Source organism: Ascaphus truei, chromosome 1 (genome assembly GCF_040206685.1).
Source record: "Ascaphus truei isolate aAscTru1 chromosome 1, aAscTru1.hap1, whole genome shotgun sequence".
Classification (NCBI taxonomy): Eukaryota; Metazoa; Chordata; class Amphibia; order Anura; family Ascaphidae; genus Ascaphus; species Ascaphus truei.
Window position 1 is genome coordinate 110,064,606 of NC_134483.1, and position 22,968 is coordinate 110,087,573.

Sequence of the window (22,968 nt, forward strand, 5' to 3'; positions counted from 1 at the left end):
TGGCAATCGCCAAACAGACCCAGGTACATGCTGGGTAGTGTTTAAGGCAAGTTTAAGGCATTTCTGCATTGACTAATGGCCCATCAGATTAACAGTGGGGGTCCCTGGCAGTCCCATTCAAACTGAATGGGACTGCTAGGGACCCCTGCTGTGTTAATCCTAAGGGTCATTAGTCAATGCAGAAATGCCTTAAACTTGCCTTAAACTAGCCAGGTTACACCCAGCACATACCCAGCATGTAATCGGGCTAGTTTAAGGCAAGCCTTAGAATACTCGTGGTCTCGTCTGTATGTAAGCCAGGAACAGGGGAATCTTAAACTGGTTGAGTATGGGTGGCAACCAGAGTCGGAGACTGAAAGTAAGATAGCCGCAGTGTACTGTATACCACACTAGTATTGCCTCAGGTTGGTGGTGACATGTTTGCCACTGCTGCTTCTGCTATTGTGCCAGTTGAGGTGGAAGACAGGTCAGAGGGTCACCTTACCACCCCCACCACTTAGTAGGAGAGCCATAAACACCAGAACTAGTATCGCTTACACAGGCAGTCCTCCTCCTCAGCGGGAGCTGCAATTCACATTTACCCATTCCTCATCATCACCATCACCATGGGACTCACAGTCCCTGGGTACCACCATCACCCAGGGACTGGGAGTGAGAACACATGAACAGAGAGAGCAAGGCACCGAGAATGGAAGACCATTTTAGCCATATTTCTGGGAATCGTTTAAGATGCACAGTGCCTTTTCTGTGGGGAAACTGTTAGTGCGGATAAGAGCCTGGGTGAGAAAAGAGAACAGAAACTGGAAGACCCCATGGTGAGGAATTATCCCACAGAATATGAGCAACTAAGGCAAATTTGATAGAAGGACAGGGTTGGAATTCGCCAACATTCTTCTTGCCATCGTTATTCACTCCCACAGGTCTTCCTGCCCCGCACAACTATTCTCCCCCGGGCCAATAGACAAGCCTACTGTACCAGCCCACAGCCATGATAAACAAACACTGCCACTGACACAAAATTGGTGCAAATTGTTGCTGCTTCATCATGGGTACTAATAGGCACAGTATCCGTTTAATTTGATTTTTAAATCTGATGTTGGGTTTGACCAATTAGTATTATCATGCACGACTGCTGCTACTGTGTTTTTGTGCTACTGCTCAGCTGACTCTATTTTTCACATTTAGATGATACAAATAGGCAACCTGGTAGTACTTGTGCATGGCATAATATTCAGATGGAGCTACTCAGTTGTAGCTCTAAGTGTCCTGCTCTCACTCTGTCACAGTCATTTGATGCGATCGTGCATTACATTCTAACATTCTTGTTAGTGTATTAAAAAGGATGATGAGAGACACATGGCATAGGTGACACGGTATTGTGGCATTAGCGCCCAAGGGTTGCACATCGATGTTGGTGGTGGGTAGGACTAGTACAGGTAACACACTTGTACCACATTGCTTTGCAAAGGCTTAAACCACTCCTTTAGGTGGAAAATACATTCTTGTCTCTGTGTGCTTTCTGTGCATACGAGTAGCACCGTGGCTAATACTATACACCTGATACATAAAGCTTGGCCCCCTGCAGACGCACTTACTAGAATGCTCTCCTACTGTCTCTGTTCTTGCTACCTACCAATTAGATTGTAAGCTCTTCGGGGCAGGGACTCCTCTTCCAAAATTTTACTTTTATGTCTTAAGCACTTATTCCCATGATCTGTTATTTGTATTATTTGTTATTTATATGATTGTCACGTGTATTACTACTGTGAAGCGCTATGCACATTAATGGTGCTATATAAATAAAGACACATTCATACATACATACATACATACATACATTCTGTACATACTATACAGTTAAAATACTGAAATACTCAACCAATGTATGGTTGTAAATCTATTTTTTCTGTCTGTATTTTAGTGCTCAGTTGTTTTTTAAGATCACTTTTATTTCTTTTTCGATTGTGATCCCCTCCGTTATTATGTTCTTTTACTTGTCAAATTAGTTTTGTTGGGCCTATCCACATGCAAGTGATAAATACACACACATTCTGTATACTGTATCAATATATTCAGGGTATGATATTCACAAAAAGTTTAACATTCCGATGTGCTTTCACCCACCCATTATATGGCGGATAAATAGTGACCGTCGGCCGTTTTGCTAAACAGGTATCGATTTGTATTAATCATCCTCCTCCTCCTCAACAGTCTTATGTTGTGTAATACAATGTTCTGCTGCCATCTCCTCAGTCTTGCACTAAAGAATCTAAAGCCAGTTAAGCATCCATCCCTGATGTTTTGGTAAAGAATGTGTCTCTGACCCTCACCACACAAGTACTTCTGAAGGTGACCTTGCACACCCAAAAGTTGAAGCCGGGCCAGATAAAAAAATAATAATCAAAATCTTCCTCCCCCTCTATCTCTGTGGTTAGGAAACTCTGCACTTAAGCCTGGATCAACAAAAGGGGGCTAAGCTTTAGTACTCCTCAGCTCCCATTCATATGATTGGGAGTTAAGGCGTGCTAAAACGTAGCACCTTTTTGGGGATCTGGCCCTAGAGAGGTGCCAGCAACGCACAGGCCTAAATTCACAAAAGGGTGCTAAGATTTAGCACTCCTATGAATGGGAGTAAAGGCATGCTAAAGCTTATCACACTTTTGTGGATCTGGGCCACATTTCTTTCTCTTCAACCTGATGCCTTGTTTGCCCCACCATAACAACATCACTACTACTTCTAGGAGGAGAGAGGCGAGATGCTAGTAGTGTTCATACAGTCGCTGAGACTAAGGGGCCTCTATATGTCTCGATAAGCCACTTATCGAGCACTTATTGGCCAAAATGCCTGCTGCTATTCAGTAAGTATCGATAAGTGGGCGATAAAGGCATAAATCGCCAAATTTTTCAGCCGTCATAAAAAAAATCGCCGGGTGAGCGGCGATAAGCCACTTATCGGCAGGTTCTGAAACTCGTGCAATTCTAGTAGCCTTGATTAGCTTATCGAGGCGAATCACGGCTCCAGAATGGCAAGTTTCTCCCAAAATCATCATGCCAGGAAAGTTGGCGTGAGGCTGGCGAGAAGCTGCTGAGAGGCGGCGATACGAATGCTTTTTTTCTGCATCGGATTGATGCCGCATGTCTCCGGGGCTGATACGCAATATCACAATAAACATTAAAAACACAACAACAATAATACCCACCTCCTCTACCCCCACATGATTGATACCAGAGGCCGTGGGCCCTTAGGTGGTACCCAAGGGTGTCTGGGGGTGCTCAGGTGGTCCTGCGGGTATCTGGGGGCCCTCGGGGTGGTCCCAGCGGGTATCTGGGGGCCCTCAGGTGGTGCTTTTATTTATTGGTTGGCTAGTGCTTTTATTTTTTGAATTTGGGTGTTTAGGTGCTTGTATATATCTTTTATTATTGTGTATTTTTGGCCTTCATGCTTTTTTATTAGGGTGACCATTGACTGCTATAGTGGCTTATAATGACCATATTATATGGGGATGATGTACCACAATGCCAATCAATGGGTAGATGGTGGGTATAGTGGTCCCGGGGTGTGTGGTCAGGCCACCCGGGTTGGTAGCGGTGGAGGGTGGGTTAACCCCTTAATTGCTATAGTGGTTATTAACCGCTAAGGTAATTAAGGGGTTAGGGGCAATTAAATTGTATTTTTTCTTGTATTCTATCTGGCAATGGAGGACATGGACTTGGAGTATGCTGATGAGGACGCCCTTCATGATGGCAGGGGTAAGTAGAAAGTTTTATTTACTTTATTTATGCTGACTGGCTAATGTTTTATTTTATAATGGGCAAATGAGCTATTATCCATATCTGGATAATACTGTAGTTATTTTGCCCAGTACTGTACTGTATGTGTTGGGGGGAAAGGGGTTGTATTTATTTCAGTGCACTCCACATTTTTTTTGCCACAGGATTGGTACCGCAGGCCAGCGGGGACACCCCGAGGGCCCCAGATACCAGCAGGGACCAACCGAGGGCCCCCAGACACCCATGGGGACCACCAGACACAAGCGGGGACCACCTGAGGACCCCAAAACACCCGCTGCCTCTGGTATCAATCATGTGGCTATTAATGTTGTTGTGTTTTTTATGTTTATTGTGGGTAGCAGCTGTTTTAATATAAATTTGAATATACTGTAGTGTAGATAAGCAGGGGTTTTCCGGAGCAGAGAGATACAGGCCCCTTTATGGGGTGCCGGTATCTCCTATGCATTTAAATGTCTCTTGTCACGTGACCGTGGGAATAAAATGCATAGGAGATACTGGCACCCAATAACAGGGCCTGTATCTCGGGAAGCAGCGTGTTCCCGGACCTCAAATCAATGCGGTTCTGCTCCGTAGACCCCCTGCTCATCTACACTAGTATTAAAATGAATATGAAAACACATTGATCTCTGGTGAGATTTGCGCAGAGAGAGGCGTCTCTCTCTTTTAAGAGAGGCGATCATCATGTCACCGGCTACTCGCCTGTTTTGGGAATTTTTCCATCACAGATAATTGAGGCTGTCTAAATACCGTGATAGCAACGTTCAAAAAACTGGTGAATTAAACGATTATAGAATAGGCCCCTAACATTGTGGAAGAAGATGATGTCGATAAAACCTTTTCAGTTCTTTATATCTTAGGACTAGAAGGCTGCTGGGGCTTAACTACTGTACTGTACTGTACAACTGCTGATTTCTTGATTGTACCAGTTATCCCTAAGGTCCCACTCCATACTCGTTATTCCCTGCCATAGTGACCACCACCACCACGCTACTTTTCTGATTCACCTCTTGCCAATACAACTAGACATCGTTTTGTTCTCACTGTCTAGTGTGAGTATCTGTATTAACACTCCCATAGTGCCATCCAAACTGCCCAAGCCCAAATACTGTAGGTGAGAACCCTATTTCTAGTCTCTGAAATAAGAGACAGAATGAAATTTAAGAGAAATTGGAGAAATTAAGAGATCTTCTGAAGAATTTGCAATGCACCCTGACTTTTAATGCTTGACAAATTCTTTGCCAAGTCTGCAGTTTTTCATAGAAATGTTCACGAAACAAAAAGGCCAAATTTCGCCTAGTTTGCAAACTTTAGCGAAAGTTGGGCACATTTCTAGTTGTCTGTTATGGTATGTTCATAAAAATGTAACAATATCAGCAATATTTGATATTTGTTCCTAGGGATCACACAGAAAGAATTGGTATAGCATGTACCGGGTGAGAGGTATATTCCGAACTAATAATATTTATTGTCACTAATCTCATCACCAAACCGTAACATTTCGGTTACACAGAGAGGAAGCTCAGGGAAAGATTAATCGGAAGGACAATGTCTTCTAGCAAAGAGTAAGCAGAATACAGATGAAAAATATGTAAGAGCCTCAATATTATTTGTTAGCAGTGTTTTTTTTAAGGTTGCAATTATTAGGACCAACATCACAAAGACTGCCCAGGTTCAGGGGGCCACATCCCCAGGATCAGAGTCTGGTGACGCACTTCCCTCATACTCTTCTCTGATGCTGTCACTCTTGATGCCTCATGGGGCAAACTGTTAGCCTCTTTGAGTTGTTTCATGACAACAAGTCAAGTACAGTATGTGGCTTATTGACATTACTGATGATAGTCTCTTCAGATTAAAATAGAAAGGGCAGATACAGACCGATGCATTCTATTTTATTTTACACTCAGATCCTAGATCAGTTCTAAAATTACCCAACAAAAGACCATTAAAAAAAAAAGTGAAAATATTAAAAGTAAAGGAAGAGATACAGAACACAAATGGCTCACTACTATAATCGTCCTCACTCCGCCCATAGAGGCATTTGAAAAAAAAAATGCATATTTCAATAAGCCTGTTAAATCTCATTTGTACATTAGTACACTTGTACATTATAACTGTCCACACTAAATACATAGAAATATTATAATAGGCATTGTTCTAGCAACGAAAAAGAAAGCAATGTGCATTATTTCCACTTTATGTCAGTTACAGATGTAGCTGATTGTCTCCTGAGCCGCGGCGAAAAAGCAAAATGATGCAGCTCTGGAGACAGCACGGGCTGCAACATCGCTACAGGGTCCATGTCCCCAGATCAGACTGTCTACAATGATACTCCTACAGCCAGGGCCGTCTTAACCGCATTATAGGCTCCCGGCACTGGGCCCTGTCTACACAACCATCACAGGAATAAAAATGTCAACATGAGCCGTGAACTTGAAAAACAAAAATTTCAACATAAAAATGGTACTTAGTTGGTAAATCATACTGACGGAGATGGCACAGGCGGGTGATCGGAAAATGAGTGTTACATTCTGGTCTGTGCATAGATTAGCGTGGGGCCCCTATGCTCGTGGGGTCCCCGGGCTACTGCCCAGCGTGCCCATGCGTTAAGACAGCACTGGGGCAGCCACAGTTGCGTTCCTGCAGCTTGTCCCGGTGCCGGAGACAATGAGGCTAGATATATCCATACTACTACTTGATCAATAGGCTCCTAATTTTCCTTGAAGTAATTCCTAACAATGTTCACGAGGTGACATGGGGGCTGTGGTTTAGGCAATTCTATAGTTTCAGTTCTTATTCACCGTCTCCTAAATAAAACCTATTAAGACTGAAGACATAAGCCCAAATAGTTTTAGAGACACTTTAGTTTTTCATTTATGCAAATGAAATAAGCAAACACATACAAAGTATTTTGAGCATGTTTTGATTCAAAAACCTGACGTTAAATAGATTCAGTAGAACTTTCAATTGCATCATTTAGTAAACTCTGCCACCTACTGGCCATTGTTGTAATTCATGTTTTAACATTTGAGTTTCACTTCAAGCAGCAAAATATGTGAAACCTTATGTTTTTATTAAATCAGTTCTGCAGTATTAGATAATACTTGCTGCATTATTTTTTTTCATTATTATTCAACTATTAATGCTATTGTTAATGAGTGGCAAAGCATGCTTTGATTTCTGTAGCAGACTTTAACCCACCTCCCCCGCAGATCTTTGCAACATTTTTCTCTGTGTGATAATTTATTGCCAATATTCCCAGCAGTTTGAGCTGTAAACTGTAACAATAGATAATGTCCCCTTAGTAACATAAGGATACATTGTAGCTGCTGAAGCAGCCATTATGTTAGTCACACATCAGGATTTTTACAGATTTAAACAGGGGCACCAAACATTTGCCAGCTTTGGCAAGAATTGCCACATGCTTTACACATACAAATAAGGGGGGGGGGGGGAATGGGGAATGTAGTATTGCGGCTTTCAGATTAAAATTGAAAAAAAAAACATTTAGAATTTTATAAGGCAGTAAAAAAGTAGAATATTGCAGTATATATATTTATTTAAACTAACTCCGAACCTCTTCCTGTTCTGCAACTACCCACCTTCCAATAAAATCATCTCTCTTGCCAGCATCCTTGTCCCATACTGTGATATCAATTAGTCCTCCTCCTCGCTCTTCATAAAGATGCAAATCAAACTGCTCCCTCCACTGAGGATTCAAAGTTTTTGGAAGAGTCTAAGAGAAATATGAACAAAATGAGCATTATGACATTTCCTGCCTCCCTCTTAAACGTAGAGGTAAGATAACATTAGCATACAATAATAACAGGGGAAAATAGAATGCAAATTTATTGACTCACATACTATAAAGGTTTTATTTATTTTTTGTCTCTTGATCAGACACAATACAGCTAATGTGGTAACAGGGGACAAGAGGGCCGGTGCAAGGGTATTTGGTGCCCTAGGGGCCTAGGTAACCTTCAGCCTTGCTCTTCCCTCCTCTACACACACAATTAACTTTCGGATTTTTCTTTTCTATCTAACTGAAAATGTTAAATCTTATAACTAATAGATTTTTTTCTAACATTCATACACTTCTCCTCCCATCATTCGTCCTCCTCTTTCACTCCCTCATCATTCTATCTCATCCCTCTCTCCCCCTTATTCCCTCTCCCTTTAATTTTTTCTCCCCTTCTCCCTCATTCTCTCTCCCATACCCTCCTTCTGTTGCCCCCCTCTCTGTCATTCTCTCCCCCCCCCCATCTCAACTCTCATTTGTTCCCCCCCCCCTCCCTGTCATTCTTTCTCCCCCTGACAGACACACAGGACAGCCACAGAAAACACACACATACGCACACACAAAACAGAACACACACACAACAGAACACACACCTCTCTCAGATCCATGCTGTTTTCTCCTCTGCCTCCTCCCCCAGGCTCGGCTCCGTACACCGCCTCCTGATTGGCTGCTGCTCAGTAATGCAGCCAATCAGGATGAAGGAATCTGCCTCCGCCCTAGCAGCTGCTTTCTCCCTGCCCTGGGAGATTGAGGAAATCTACTGCCCTGAAAATTCTGCCATCCTAGGCGGCCGCCTAGTTGGCCTAATGGTTACACCGACCCTGGGTGTCAACACCTTTCATATACAAGTACAACTGGGATAAGGAAGATCAGTACATCTGCATGTCTTCCACAGGTCCCCAAAACTTGCTTCACCCCACTGCCTCATTTCATTCAATGGTTAAACTGCAGACACGGATTAATGATAATATGCAAGTGGAAAAACTGAGGTCCAAATCCACAAAGCAATAAATCAGGGCTCATAAAGTGACGTTACCTAACAGACGTCATGTTCTGAGTCAGTATGGTATCCTCAAAGCTTATTACATACAAGAACAATGACCATACTACATCTCATTAGCATAGGCTTAACATCACACATAACAGTGCGTTAACTTCTAATAATGTGACGTTACTCCTATCAAGACACAGAAATAGGGCTTTTGCTGAAGTGGAGAGAAAGAGAGGAGAGCAAAATAACGCCTTGGTTATTTAAATGATATCTTAGCGTGGCGTTACACTCATCCAGATGCTGCAAAAATCCTATTTCATGGTCTGGAGTAATGCAAGGTTTAGGTATAACCGAACTAACAGAACGTTAAGTCCCTGGGTTAATCTTAATGGGCTTTAGTGGATATGTGATGTTATGATAATATCTCATTTGCATGTCATTATTACTAATGTCTCTAATAGTTAACACAATGCTCATACAGGAGAAAACATGGCTGAACATTAGTGTCCTTTGAGAGATACACTGTGTTAGGTTAACACCACATTAAATTACTTAACTGAGCTTTGTTGATCTGGAACATGGTTTGTCACCTTTTAGCTTTCTATTCATTGTAGATGTTTCCCTATAGTTTTTACCTGCTACATTATACAGCTGGTACACTAAAACAAGGGTTAAAGAAGTGCAGAATCATAAATCAGTCATTTTTTTTAACAAGACAGCACCCATACAAAAAAAAGTGTAATTTCTTGGCAAATAAACGTGAGAGAATATGATACAGGCCTGGGATTCTTCTCCATAAGCTGCTACGCCATAAGACACCTAAGGCTGCGCTTATACTGCCCACGACAGTGATGTGACTGATGACGTGACCCATCGCCATCGCAATTGCGATAGTTGTAATGTTAGTTTAAGCGACATCGCTGGCTACAAGGCCAGTGACGTCAGAAAGTGGGAAGGCAGTGGGACGGAGAAGCTCTCTGATTGGCCACATGTGGAGACCGTCTCTCCAAAAATCAAATAACTGTGACTACCATATTTTTGGAAGCACTGTCGCTCCGTTGCGCAGTCACCGTTGCGTCCACTATAAGCGCCAACAAAGGCGACAATGCATTTGTTTTTACACAATGTCGCGGTGCGGTCACCGCTGCTGGCACTATAAGCGCCGCCTTACCCACAATACACCATAAGGCCCATTCACATGAATGAGTTGTAACGTGTTTTCTGGTGCCGGAAGGTTTCTTATGACATAAAAAGAACAGAGATAGACAGCACTCAAAATAGCACCCATTCTAAGAAACCCACGTGTTGTGGGTCCCACGAGGACCCATATTCCTCCAAAAATCAGCCAAGAGGGAGAGAATATAAGTTATACTGCACTTGGATAAGCCGTGGTCTTCCTCTCTGCAAATTCTCCTGCTGGCGTCACACAGGGGCTGCTGACAGAGTAGTTCTGTGGCTCCAGTGAAATACCCTGACACGGTGACATCATCAGTGGGCGTAGTTACGATCAGCAAGCCCCATTGGATGGTGATGATGACGGGTGGCACTTGTGGAGTAACTCTCCAGACCGGGACGCTGACGGAGGCATAACTGAGGTCTGCGCATGCGCCGAACACACCAGGAAGAAGCGGACGTCCATGAAGACGTCAGGGGGAGTGTCTATGTAGAGCTGAGTCTTATGACATAGTACCGGTTATTAAATGTGAACCTATGATATATGGTGTTTGGTGTCTACATTAAGGCCCATATATACTACGCTATTCCATAAGGGTGGTGATCAATGTGTAAGACTATACTTTATGCCAATAAATGAAATACAACATTGGTTTACCTTGCTCTTGTACTTCTGATGCCCAAGTCGAAACTTCACATAGGGGTCACTTAGTCCATTGGCATCCATGGCTTTGAGTTCCTGTCCCTCGATAAGGGTGATGCTTACTATCCCTCTCCATAACTGGGATTTTCGGTTTAAGTCTGACAGCCGTAAACTCTGTGTCTGAAACTGGAGGAAGGTACAAAATCAAAATAAAGGAGGGAAAGAAAATGTCCTATATTTGATAAATATATGCAGCTTATATCTGGTAAGTAAATACAGTTCCTTGTCATCCAAGCTCTCTTAAGTCTTTTCTGTGCCATATTAATAACACCATATATTTTTCAATGTCTCTGTGCTAATATTGTAAAGCAATTTAGTGTATAAATAACTAGCCCAATAGAAAGCTGCTATGAAAAAAGATAGCATAAATGTTCATTTCAGCATCAAAGTATCAGTCGTGTAAGTGACTTTTTAGGAGGGTTTAGAGGAGGAGTTATTGGCGCAGTTTTAAAATTATATGCAGCAAACCATTATTTGTCTCACTTTTCTCAGTGTCAAAAATCTCCACAAGTTTATTACTGTACATTTGGCATATGAGCAAGTTATAAAACAAACACGGTTTCATGTGCATCTCGTATTTTGGGAGCTTTTTAGGTATACAGATTTAAAAATAATATTAGATTTGTTATGAATTATTTAAATGGAACAAATAATACACGTATGTACTGTACAGCAGTCTAAAGGGAAGTACTGTGTGCATTGGCGAATTTCCCATTAGGCCTAGACCTAGGGCGACAAAATTTGAGGGCAGCAAAAATGTACATATACATTTGCTGCGCTCATAGATCAATCGGGCCTAATGGCGGACTCCTCCTTTCTTCTGCCCTCCTTCTACTTTTGAATCCCGGCGTCAGGACGTCACCAATGTGACGTTACATGGCATCACGTTGCCATAGCACGCCGCGTCACAGCGTCAAAATGATGTAATGACGTCGCGTTACCATGGCATTATTTGATGCTGCAATTTGAAAGGAGAATGAGGACGGCAGCAAGGAGGCGGCCGCTTCAGCTAAGTGCTTAAGGGCGGTGGATTTTCAAATCTGCGGCTAACTGTGTGAGTTCTAAGTAGAATTGGTGCTGTGTGGACAGGGCCGCCGACAGGGGGGACAGAAGGTACAGGTGCCTCGGCCCGCTGGCTGGGGGTGCCAAAGATGGCTCCGACTTCTGGCCAGGCCCGGCTGCCAGTCCTCTCGCGACCGGGCCCCAGCTCTCTCTCAGATGCCAGCAGGCCTCTATCACTGTCCCACGCCGACAGGCATCTGTGACATCAATGCGCTGCAAGTAGGCTTGGCCAGCATCCGGCGCGCAACGGCATGGAGGGAGGCCCGGCGCATGCCACCTCGGCGTGGGACAGAGGGATAGAAGCCTGCAGGCAGCTGGGGAGAGCCAGGGTCCGGCAGCCAGGCCTGGTCAGAGATTGGACCCAACATGCAGTGCCGACCGGACAGGCCCCCTGCAGACCATTCACAAGGTAATTATACAGGTAAATAAGAATTTTAATCAGTGAGTGTTAGGACCTGCGATATTATGGTCATGACTTGAAGGGGCTCGCAGGCATATAATGCTTTGGCCAAAGGGTTAAACTAAATGACCTTTTTTCAAGATATATATACATATATATATATGAACCATGTTAAAAATGGTTTTTGAAGCAAAAAGTGGAACTGTGTGCTCATTTGTATGTCATTTCCCAGAATCCCTTGCTGCAGTGGAAGTGCTGTGTGCTGGGTGATAATGGGGAAAGGCGGGGTTGCAGACCTGCCTAAGACATGCAGATGAGCATACAGTTGTATTTACATTTGCATATTTGCTTTGCTGTGGAGGGTTTTTGTCACTTTTTTTACTCACCATAACTTAACTCAGTATTATGGTTGGCGAATCCTTTATCTTCTTTGCATACCCAGTTAATCAACCCCACACTGATGAGACCCATTACGGTCGAAACAGCTGTCTGTGGGTGGTTTTCTGGGTATGCACCTTAACCCTGGCTGTGCTCAAAGCTGTGACCATGCAGCAAGCTTAAGCCTATAGGGAACCATGTTAAAAATGGTTTTTAAAGCAAAAAGTGGCACTGGGTGCTCATTTGCATGTCATTTCCCAGAATCCCTTGCTGCAATGGAAGTGCTGTGTGCTGGGTGATAATGGGGAAAGGCGGGGTTGCAGACCTGCCTAAGACATGCAGATGAGCATACAGTTGTATTTACATTTGCATATATATATTATATATATATATATATGTGTATTTCACTGTGTATTTTTGTCATATTGGAAGTAGCTCGGGATTCCCTTTGTTTTGTTTTTTGTAGTATACAGTGCCATGCTCAGTTTGACACTATATATATATTTTTATATATATATATATATATATATATATATATATATATATATATATATATATATATATATATATATATATATATATATATATATATATATGTAGCCATGTGTAAAATTGGTGTACATATCTCTTTCTCATGCTGGCAGTAAACCTGGTAAGTATGCAGGATTGCCAGTAGTCATCATGGAGGTTTGCCCTCAAACCCTGGTGAGGTGTCATATGTCCCAAAGGAAGTGACAACATGCTTGGTGTCCACCCTTAGTGACATCAGAGATGTGCCTGTTCCTGAGGGGATATAAGACACAGCACTGCCTAAAGTTAGTAGTTCAGTTTCCTGTTGTTGTGCTGCCTCTGTTCAGTGAGAGGCACGTGAAGGTCTGCAACAGTGTTGCAGTAGTCTCATGCTAGCTGTGAGTCTGTGCAGCTCTGAGCAGAGAGACAGAGAAGCTGTTGAATCTCCCTAAGGGGAGAGGTGGAAAGCAACTCCATTAGGAGAAGGAGGAACTTTCCAGATGGAGTGCAGCAAAGGAATGAGCGGCTAAGCTGATAGCTGTGAGGGGCAGCTGGCCCATACCACCATGCCAATAAAGATGACCTTGAATAAAGACACTTCACTGTGTGAGTCTGGAATTACTCAGCAGGGGAAGGCATCAACAAGAAGGAGTTCCTCATCAGAACCATCCCCTTGCGGACGCAGGGATCCTGATGAGGTGGAGGCGCTGCACTGGATATAGGTAGGACTCATGCACACTACCTCAGCTGCCTGTCTGGGTTGGCAATCCCCACACAACATCATGCGGGAGACTCAGGAGTCCTGTTGCCAACAGGTGCACCACCAGACACTACACTGTAATGGGGACTGGTTAGACCACAGGGGCCAATGTGAGATTGGGTGGGTCAGGCTAGGCCAGAAAATCCGTTACATTTGGAGGCGCTGCTGAGATACCTGTCAACAGGACAGGCTTTTGCTAGGCACACTGGGAAACAGGGAGAGTGTCTGCTGCCACTTTGTGCTGCGTTGTGACGGACCTAGGGGTAGTCAGGGGGCTGATGGAGTTTGTCAGTTCGCAGGGACGACCTAGGGGCCTAAAAGGAGTTGGGGGTTTGGAGCCGGGCTATAGCTGTCCTAGTCACCTTGAGGCAGTGCTAGTTGGTAGGATGCCTAAAGGGATAGCCTGTTAACGTGGTCAGGAATCCTGGAGAGGGTCTGCGCTAGGCTAGCCAACAGTAGGTAGACGCCCAAGTACTGCATGGAAGAGCCAGAGTACTCTAGCCCATTCCAGACCACTTACCGGAGGGAGCACAGACTGGGAGGAAGGAGATAAAGCAGACCCAGATAGAGTGAGCCTAGCCTGAGGTAGTGCATACATGAGTCCAGCCTACATTAGGTACACAAGGTGGTGCATCAAGGCAATCTTTATTGTACCGGTGTGGTAGCTGCCCCGCAGAGAGGAGCTCCATGTACAATAATCGAAAGTACAGCAACGAAATGGCGACCGCAAAAGTGGAGAATCCGCGCAGTGCGGAAGGTCCAAAATGGCGGACAGAGGCCGATGGAGAGAGCGCACATGGTGCGTGTGCTAGTGAAGAGCAAGCTGCTACGGAAATGACTTTCACGAGCCTGCTGTGGAGTGGCGCTAAGGCTGTGGCCGCGCCGTTCTGGTCCTGCCTAGGGCCGCGGAGTATTACTCCGGATGATAGCGAGGAGGACATTGTCGTAATGTGTGGGGAGAATGGTGAATTTGCTTGCCAGTCAGCGTACAACACACAAAAAGCTACCTCAGTTGCTAAAGTGATCGGCAATGCAAACCAAAATGGCGGCTCCCGCTTCCCTGGGAGACCGCGTGGGCCGAGTGCAGAGAATTCTGCAAATGCGGGACTTGCAGAGAGTTGGCCAGGAGTGGCGCCAAAAGGAAGACCCCGCCCTGATGGGGGGTATGGCGCGAAAGCTGCGGCCGCGCCTTCTTGGACTATGACCAGCTCAGCCCCAGTGCTGGGTCACCCGATAAATCTATGGGACCTCCCCCTAATCTCAACCAGGGGGAGTGGTTTCCAATTATGCCCCGTGGGCATGAATCCAGCGGAGCAAGGAGCTGGTGAACCGGCCGTATCATTACAGAAAGTAGTTCCTGTAATCAGTGCTGCCCGCGGAAAAGAGGACAAGGATTTTGCAAGCAAGGTGGCTGCAGGAAATTGGCCGGGATTGGCGCCAAATAAGAAGTTACGCTCAGGGGGTAGTGGCGCGAAATCGGAGGCCGCGCCCCCCAGGACTGTGAAAAGTTCAGCCCCTGTGCCTGGGCATCCAATTAACTTGTGGGACCCTCCCCAAATATTCACCAGGGGGAGGGGTCTCTACCTCTGCCAAGCGAGACCCGAGTTGTCTGAGGGAGGAGCTGGATGTGAGCTTCCTGTCCCTCAGTTGCGAGGAGCAGGTGAACAGGAGAGATCACTGTGCAAAGTGTCTCCCGTAACCAGCACTACAAAGAGCGACATGGACATTGGGGTATATCCCTATTCATTGCCAGGAGGCTTCCTGGTAGTCATGGCTGGGGACAAAGAGACATTGCGGTGTCTGTGCATGCAGTGCAGGTTACCCGGCGGAGAAGCTAGCACCACGGCAAGGTGTCCCCAATGTGGCATCCACTACCTAGGGGCCAGGCAGCCCTTCATACCAGGGCAGACCGAGGAGGCGGGAGCGGACACAGCCATGCTGACGGCTGAAGCCCCGTGCGTGGTCCGGAAAGAACCTGTTGATCCCGGAGTATGGGGATCGCTCCTAATGATCAGAACGGAGCCTGAAGAGAAAGGGGCCTACAAACGTGGTGAGAACCCGGAACCTCACCGTCGGTCCCCTGCGGGAGTGCCACTCCCCGAGTCGGAGTTCGGCTCCTCAAAAGAGGAACAAGCGACCCTAACGACGGTGGTGATGCGCCTACCGGCGGACCACTACAGCGGTGCTGGAAAGGAACTGGCACTTACCTGTGTCGCGGCAGGGCGGAGTCCCATGGCCGGGGTGACTGGCGGAGTTGATGGCGGAGGAAGAACCACCCCAAGCCGACGGAGCGGTGAGACACATCCTTACCCTCCACAGGCGCCGGTGGTGGCAACGGCGGAGGAAGGCCTAGTCCAGGCCCGAGCGGAGCGGAGAACAGAACCATCACTTCCGGCGGGGGATGTCATTCTGGAGGAAGAGGTTCCGGTTGGGAGCCCAACGCAAGATGGCGGCGGCGAATCCCGCGAGATCCAGGGCATCATTTCCGGTGGGCACAGCGGAACAGGATGGAACAAGGACACGAGTGAGCCGGAGTGCCAGTCCGATGGTACCAGGCAAGGTAGCGAACAGTTGCGGGTCGTAGCCCCGCGTATGCCGGCAGTATTTCCTTATGCTCAACCCCCGGCCATAGTTAAATCCCCTGCCCCTGTCACGTCTCCCTCGGGGTCCCGATCGAGCCAAGGGTGGTCTGGGGAGTCACAGGGCAGCGCTGATGAACGGACTGGGGAGAACCTGGACTGGGGTGATTGCTTTACATCCGATGAGGGAGCGGGGTGGGAAATGCATAGGAGAAAAGAGTCATCTTGTACGAGTAATACTGATTGCAATGCTAATATAAAATGTAGGCCTAAGCGATTTGGGTCCAATTCTAGGTCCACAGGGTCCACAGGAGTGTCTTCTGGGGATTTGGGTAATGGTGCTCATATTGTGCCTATTGCCCGGGGAACCCCCTATGTACCTCCAGTGTCGGCAAGGGTTGCCAGGGATAGCCAAAAGCTATTACTTTATTTTCACCATCCAAGGGAGGGAGAAATTGAGTTTGAGATAGATTCCACTGATGAGGATAGAGGATATAGTTCTGATGATGAGGAAGGATCAGACGAGGAGAATTGGGATACTGATAGTTCCATAGAAAATTGGGATCGTGAAGTATCAGATGAAAATTGGTATACTTAGACAGCAGAAAAGATAGCTTACATTTCCAGGAAATGCCTTAAGGAAGTATATGGGCATGATCCTCTCAGTCCACTAGCATCCAGGCCAGAGTTATGGGCTGTTTGTGGGTGTCCAGTATGTCACCCAGAGTGTTACAGCATTGCTGCTCTAAACCCAGTGGACCATGCTGTGCGTAGGCCACCTTAAGAGGGTATGGTAGTACCAGTAATGGATACTCCATCAGGGATTAATCCTGGTTGTTACACATCTACATTAGGATGTATCTGTTATGTTTATGATGAAAAGATATGTACTGTAATAATGTATTGCTGTGTTTTGCAGTGCTACCTGAAGGAAGGTTCCGCAAATTTAGATCCCAGCCGGGACGTTGGGTTCCACCAGGGGGAGAATCTAGCCATATGTAAAATTGGTGTACATATCTCTTTCTCATGCTGGCAGTAAACCTGGTAAGTATGCAGGATTGCCAGTAGTCATCATGGAGGTTTGCCCTCAAACCCTGGTGAGGTGTCATATGTCCCAAAGGAAGTGACAACATGCTTGGTGTCCACCCTTAGTGACATCAGAGATGTGCCTGTTCCTGAGGGGATATAAGACACAGCACTGCCTAAAGTTAGTAGTTCAGTTTCCTGTTGTTGGGCTGCCTCTGTTCAGTGAGAGGCACGTGAAGGTCTGCAACAGTGTTGCAGTAGTCTCATGCTAGCTGTGAGTCTGTGCAGCTCTGAGCAGAGAGACAGAGAAGCTGTTGAATCTCCCTAAGGGGAGAGGTGGAAAGCAACTCCATTAGGAGGAGGAGGAACTTTCCAGATGGAGTGCAGCAAAGGAATGAGTGGCTAAGCTGGTAGCTGTGAGGGGCAGCTGTCCCATACCACCATGCCAATAAAGATGACCTTGAATAAAGACACTTCACTGTGTGAGTCTGGAATTACTCAGCAGGGGAAGGCATCACCAAGAAGGAGTTCCTCATCAGAACCATCCCCTTGCGGACGCAGGGATCCTGATGAGGTGGAGGCGCTGCACTGGATATAGGTAGGACTCATGCACACTACCTCAGCTGCCTGTCTGGGTTGGCAATCCCCACACAACATCATGCAGGAGACTCAGGAGTCCTGTTGCCAACAGGTGCACCACCAGACACTACACTGTAATGGGGACTGGTTAGACCACAGGGGCCAATGTGAGATTGGGTGGGTCAGACTAGGCCAGAAAATCGTTACATATATATATATATATATATATATATATATATTTTATATATATATATATATATATATAGCACACAAGAAAGGACTAAGGCCTCGTTCAGGGCGCAGGCTTCGGAGGGAGGGTGTGCTGCCGTGCGTGCTGCCGTGGGACACAAAGTATTCAAATTGAATACTGGTTGTCAGGGTAGCAGCTGCCCTGTCTCCGAAGCCAGGAGTTGACGCTGGCTACAGTTTCACTAAACGAAAAAATCGTTTTTTGAAGCTGCAGCAGCATCACTGGGACCTCGGCAGCCAATGAAATCATTCTTGAGAATGATTTCAAGACTGCTGCCTCGATCTCTAACCTCAGGTCTATAGCCCCGCCCCCTCCCCGCCTCCTGAAAATGTCTGCTGGGGATGAACACACATCGCCCAGCAGACTGCCGCCCTCCCTCCAACTCCTGTCTCTGGCACCCTGAACGAGGCCTAAGACAATCCCCTAAAATAGCACTCTAAAATATACCACAAAAATAATCAAATAGAATATAGCAAAAAGACCCGGATGCTCTGTCAAAGCAGAAAACGAACAAGGTTTTATTAATGGAGCAGCAAGAAACACTAACTTAAAAACATAAACACACTAATGGCAGCTAAAAGTATACAGGCAGTGACTCTAAAAATATACACCAAATAAATGCTGATAAATGAACCAATAACTAGAATGTGTCTACATAATAAATATAATATAAATTGACACAAAAAAGCTAAGTGGGACAAAAAAAAAACCCTTAAAGAAAAAAGACCCCGCTACAAAATATAAAGTGTAACTAGAGGCATAAGGAAAAGTATGACATTAATAACCCTATATACACAAAAGTGTATATAAGACAAAAATATAACTTCAACCAAGGGAAAAACACAGGGGAGAAAAAAGAAATAACCAAACTCATACCCTGGTCAGCAAATACAAAAAATGATTAATAATCAAACAGCATGAATGCATGAAGTATCTATGGTCAGAGCACATACTGTAAGCTAACAAAAAACATGGCTTTACAAAAGTGTAAAATGCCAGTGCTAGAGGATAGCTCAAACACACATAAGTGCAGATCCCACGAGGACCAATGACACCAGGCAGCAGGGGAATAATACTCAGCTGTCACAAAATAGCAAGAGGGGTCAGTCCCTGGTGGTTTGGCTCCAATGTGTGCTCGTGATGAATCAAAAAAGTTCATAGACACAGCATCATGCAGTAGGAGTCACGCCAAGAAAGTCATATGTAGCTGCCAATAGCGGACACACAGAGTGGGGGTGATTGAGGAAGAGGGAGTGAGATGGAGGGGAGAGAAATACATGGGAAGAGATACGTGGGAAATAGAGGGGACTAGTAGTGTGAAATGGGGGGTGGGGGCTCGCAATACCGCCGGGTGGGGGGAGGGGTGGATCCGGACATGACTCTAGTCCTGGGCCCCTGGGAAATCTGTCTGCGATCCTGTGTGTGGACAATTGATATAGTTAAAGCAGTAAGGAATTAGTAGGAAAATCATTCTTGCCTAGACCTAATGCAACGTTATGCTACAATAACGTGCCATTAAGCATATATCATTGAGGTGCAGTTTGTACGTTGTTTTTGCATATAATTATCACGTTATGTTCCCTGAATTCAAGATTGAGTTTAGTAGATCTAGACCTAAGTGATAAAATAATCGTATCTTTGGAGAAGTTATTTTTAAGAGTCATACGGATTTGCATAAAGTGGGAAAGAAATGGTGAACTGAAGTACAAGTCCTGTATTGGCATAAAAATAGATCCAAGTGTTTGCTTAACGCGGTTTAAGAATTCAATATATTTTTGGACATTTCAGCTTTAACATTTTGTGAGCTACCTGCTATACGTATGGTTTGTGAGCCACTGTTACTAAAGGACTTAAATACTCATTGAACTAGTAACTCTGGTTTGATGAACATCTCATTCCATTTTGGGGTATTTCTTGTTTGCTCCAACAAACAGTAAACACCTGCTGCCAAACAGAGAATATTAAGTATATTAATATATAAGTAAAGCTGTATATTCAAATGAATGGAGATTATAATTTTTTTTATAACATGACAGCTTCACAACATGTTGGATGGTGATTGGTGACCTTTGTTTCAAACTAAAACCACACCTATTTCTACTGATAACAGCCATATAAAATATATTGTTAAAATCAACAAAAGCTGAATAATGTCTGCATTAAAGCAGCAATACCCCATTCCCCCTTTAATTTGGCAACAAATAACCTCAAACAGAAAAGTGCTGCAAAGATCTTGCACTGCTGGGGAGGTAGGCTAAAGCCTGCTATAGAAATCAAAGGATACAACGCATTAAACATTACACTAAGAGTTGAATAATAATAATAATAACAATGCAGTAAATATTATCTAATACTACAGAACTGATTTATTTATATAAGATATTTTGTTGCTGTAATCCCAAAATAATGCAGGCTATAAATTGAAGCATTGTTAACCTGACTCCATGCCATCATGAGATTTTTGTCATCCAGTCGTTGTTTTCTATTTTACCCAGTTCATTTTTGCTCCGAGACATTGCTAAATGTACCCCATCAAGTTATATTATAGAAAAAGAAAACAAAGAGCGAATGCTCCTGAAGATTTGTAATTTCTTTCCTACATCCATGTTCTTGTGTCTTTCACGTTTTTTTTAGAGCTTACTGTACAGTAACATTGGAATACTAATATTGCTCTTTCCATAAATTCCTATTGTAAAATGAATCACTCAAAAAAACAACCATTATCTGTTGAATATTCTTACATCCTATGTTGCCCCATGAAACTGTCTAGTTTTTCACCATGATAAACTTGACACAAATTTTATTGTAATTTTATGTGAATTATTGCATTTGAGAAGACAAGTTTATCTCGAAACCGAGTATGCCACAAAAGCTGTAGTTCTGGTGTGTATATATGTTTTAGATTACAGACTGCTATTCATTTTCCCCCATTGTACTGTATTTCCATAGAAAACATCTCCTATTTGAATCCACATTTGAAAAGGCTGCAGTACATACAATGATATCTGAACTCTCTTACTTCGGCTGGGTAAACTATGAACAGTTTTAGAAGCTCATATTGGCCTTTCTGTTATAATCACTGGTCTTCCAGCTCTGTTCTGTTTAAGAAGCTTTTGTGGAAACATGAAATGGTAAGGAAGCATTCTTTATTAAGAAATGTAAGCTATCTTGAAAGGTCAATAATACAGCTCAAAATAGCTTCCTATTGAAAATGAGTCTTATCAGAATAAAAGCTTAACCCACTTTTAGCCTAAAATGCAGTCTCAATTACTATAGCTAAATATATTTAAGTTACAATACAAGTGAATGCCGTCACCCGTGTACAGTAGCAACTCTTCCATCCGTTTCAGAATTTACCATCACTCTGAGCCATATAACAACAAATAGCACAGAATATACAACATACTGTTGCGGCTGCCTTTATTCTCCTACTTACCCGGATAAATGCGGGGATTTTCTCAGTTTCTCGCGGAGTTTCCCGCGCGGCGGCCGCATCATCAGATAAGCGCTAATGGCGCTTATCATTGAAAGCGCCAGCGGCACGGGAAACCTGAAGAAAAAAAGCCGCGCGCCGCCGCGTTTTTAAAAATCCCGCGGATGGCGGCCGCAGGAGGATAAAGGCGGCCGCCACTGTATACCTAAAATATAGTTACAATCAAAGGTGCAGGTTACAATCCATGTATTTGTATTTTATTTATGCATGAGCATAGAAGTGTATTTATTGAATGGAAATTCAAGCAATGTTTAAACATGTGAAGCTTCTTTGTGATCACATTTTAGCTTCTGTGCTTCTTGCTGTGTTATATAGTATCTTTGTTCAATGTATCTCCAGCTACTTTCAGTACAGCAAGCAATTGGCAAAACTTAAAGAAGAAACAAAAGCATAGTATAATATATTTTCTTGATATAATGAAAGGTTAGGTCCTACTTTGCATTTCGGAGTTGCAATAGAGTGAAAGCATCTGTAATGCTTTTTCAAAACATTTGTTTAATAGTTGAAAATATTTTGAATGCTTTTTAAAATAGAAATTAACCTCATTTGGGTTTATATGCATAAAAGCCACATATAAGCCTGATTGAGAGTTGTATTGTATGTCTTTATTTATATAGCGCCATTAATGTACATAGCGCTTCACAGTAGTAATACATGTGGTAATCAAATAAATAACAGATAATATAAATAACAGATCATGGGAATAAGTGCTTCAGACATAAAAGTAACATTAAGGAAGAGGAGTCCCTGCTCCGAGGAGCTTACAGTCTAATTGGTAGGTAGGGAGAACGTACAGAGACAGTAGGAGGGAGTTCTGGTAAGTGCATCTGCAGGGGGCCAAGCTTTATGTATCATGTGTTCAGAATATCCACAGTGCTATTCATATGCTTCTTTAAGCAAGTGTGTATTAAGGTGGGTCTTAAAGGTGGATAGAGAGGGTGCTAGTCGGGTACTGAGGGGAAGGGCATTCCAGACGTGTGGGGCAGTCAATGAAAAAGGTTTAAGGCGGGAAAGGGCTTTAGATACAACGGGGGTAGAAAGAAGACATCCTTGAGAAGAACGCAAGAGTCTGAATGGTGCATAACGAGAAATTAGGGCTGAGTTGCAAGGAGGGGCAGAAGAGTGTAAAGCTTTAAAAGTGAGGAGAATAATGGAGTGTGAGATGCGGGATTTGATCGGAAGCCAGGAGAGGGATTTCATGAGGGGAGATGCTGAGACAGATCTAGGAAAGAGTAGAGTGATTCTGGTAGCAGCTTTTAGGATAGATTGTAGGGGAGACAGGTGAGAGGCAGGAAGGCCGGACAGCAGGAGGTTACAGTAATCAAGACGGGAGAGAATGAGGGCCTGAGTCAGAGTTTTAGCAGTCGAGCAACAGAGGAAAGGGCGTATCTTTGTTATATTGCGGAGGAAAAAGCGACAGGTTTTAGAAATATTTTGAATGTGAGGGGCGAATGTGAGAGAGGAGCCGAGTGTGAC

The 22,968-nt window shown here is 44.3% G+C and overlaps 1 protein-coding gene across 4 annotated transcripts in view; it reads right to left on the reverse strand.

Annotated features, from left to right (window-relative positions):
• The window catches only part of MCTP1 (multiple C2 and transmembrane domain containing 1), an 862,717-nt gene that overhangs the window by 418,416 nt on the left and 421,333 nt on the right, over nucleotides 1-22,968 (reverse strand). For all 4 annotated transcript variants that reach the window (XM_075593230.1, XM_075593236.1, XM_075593222.1 and 1 more), the window contains 2 exons: nucleotides 10,411-10,581; nucleotides 7,392-7,525 (listed from right to left, as the gene is read on the reverse strand). In XM_075593230.1, the coding sequence (XP_075449345.1) occupies nucleotides 7,392-7,525; nucleotides 10,411-10,581 (305 nt within the window). The remainder of the gene's footprint in view (nucleotides 1-7,391; nucleotides 7,526-10,410; nucleotides 10,582-22,968) is intronic.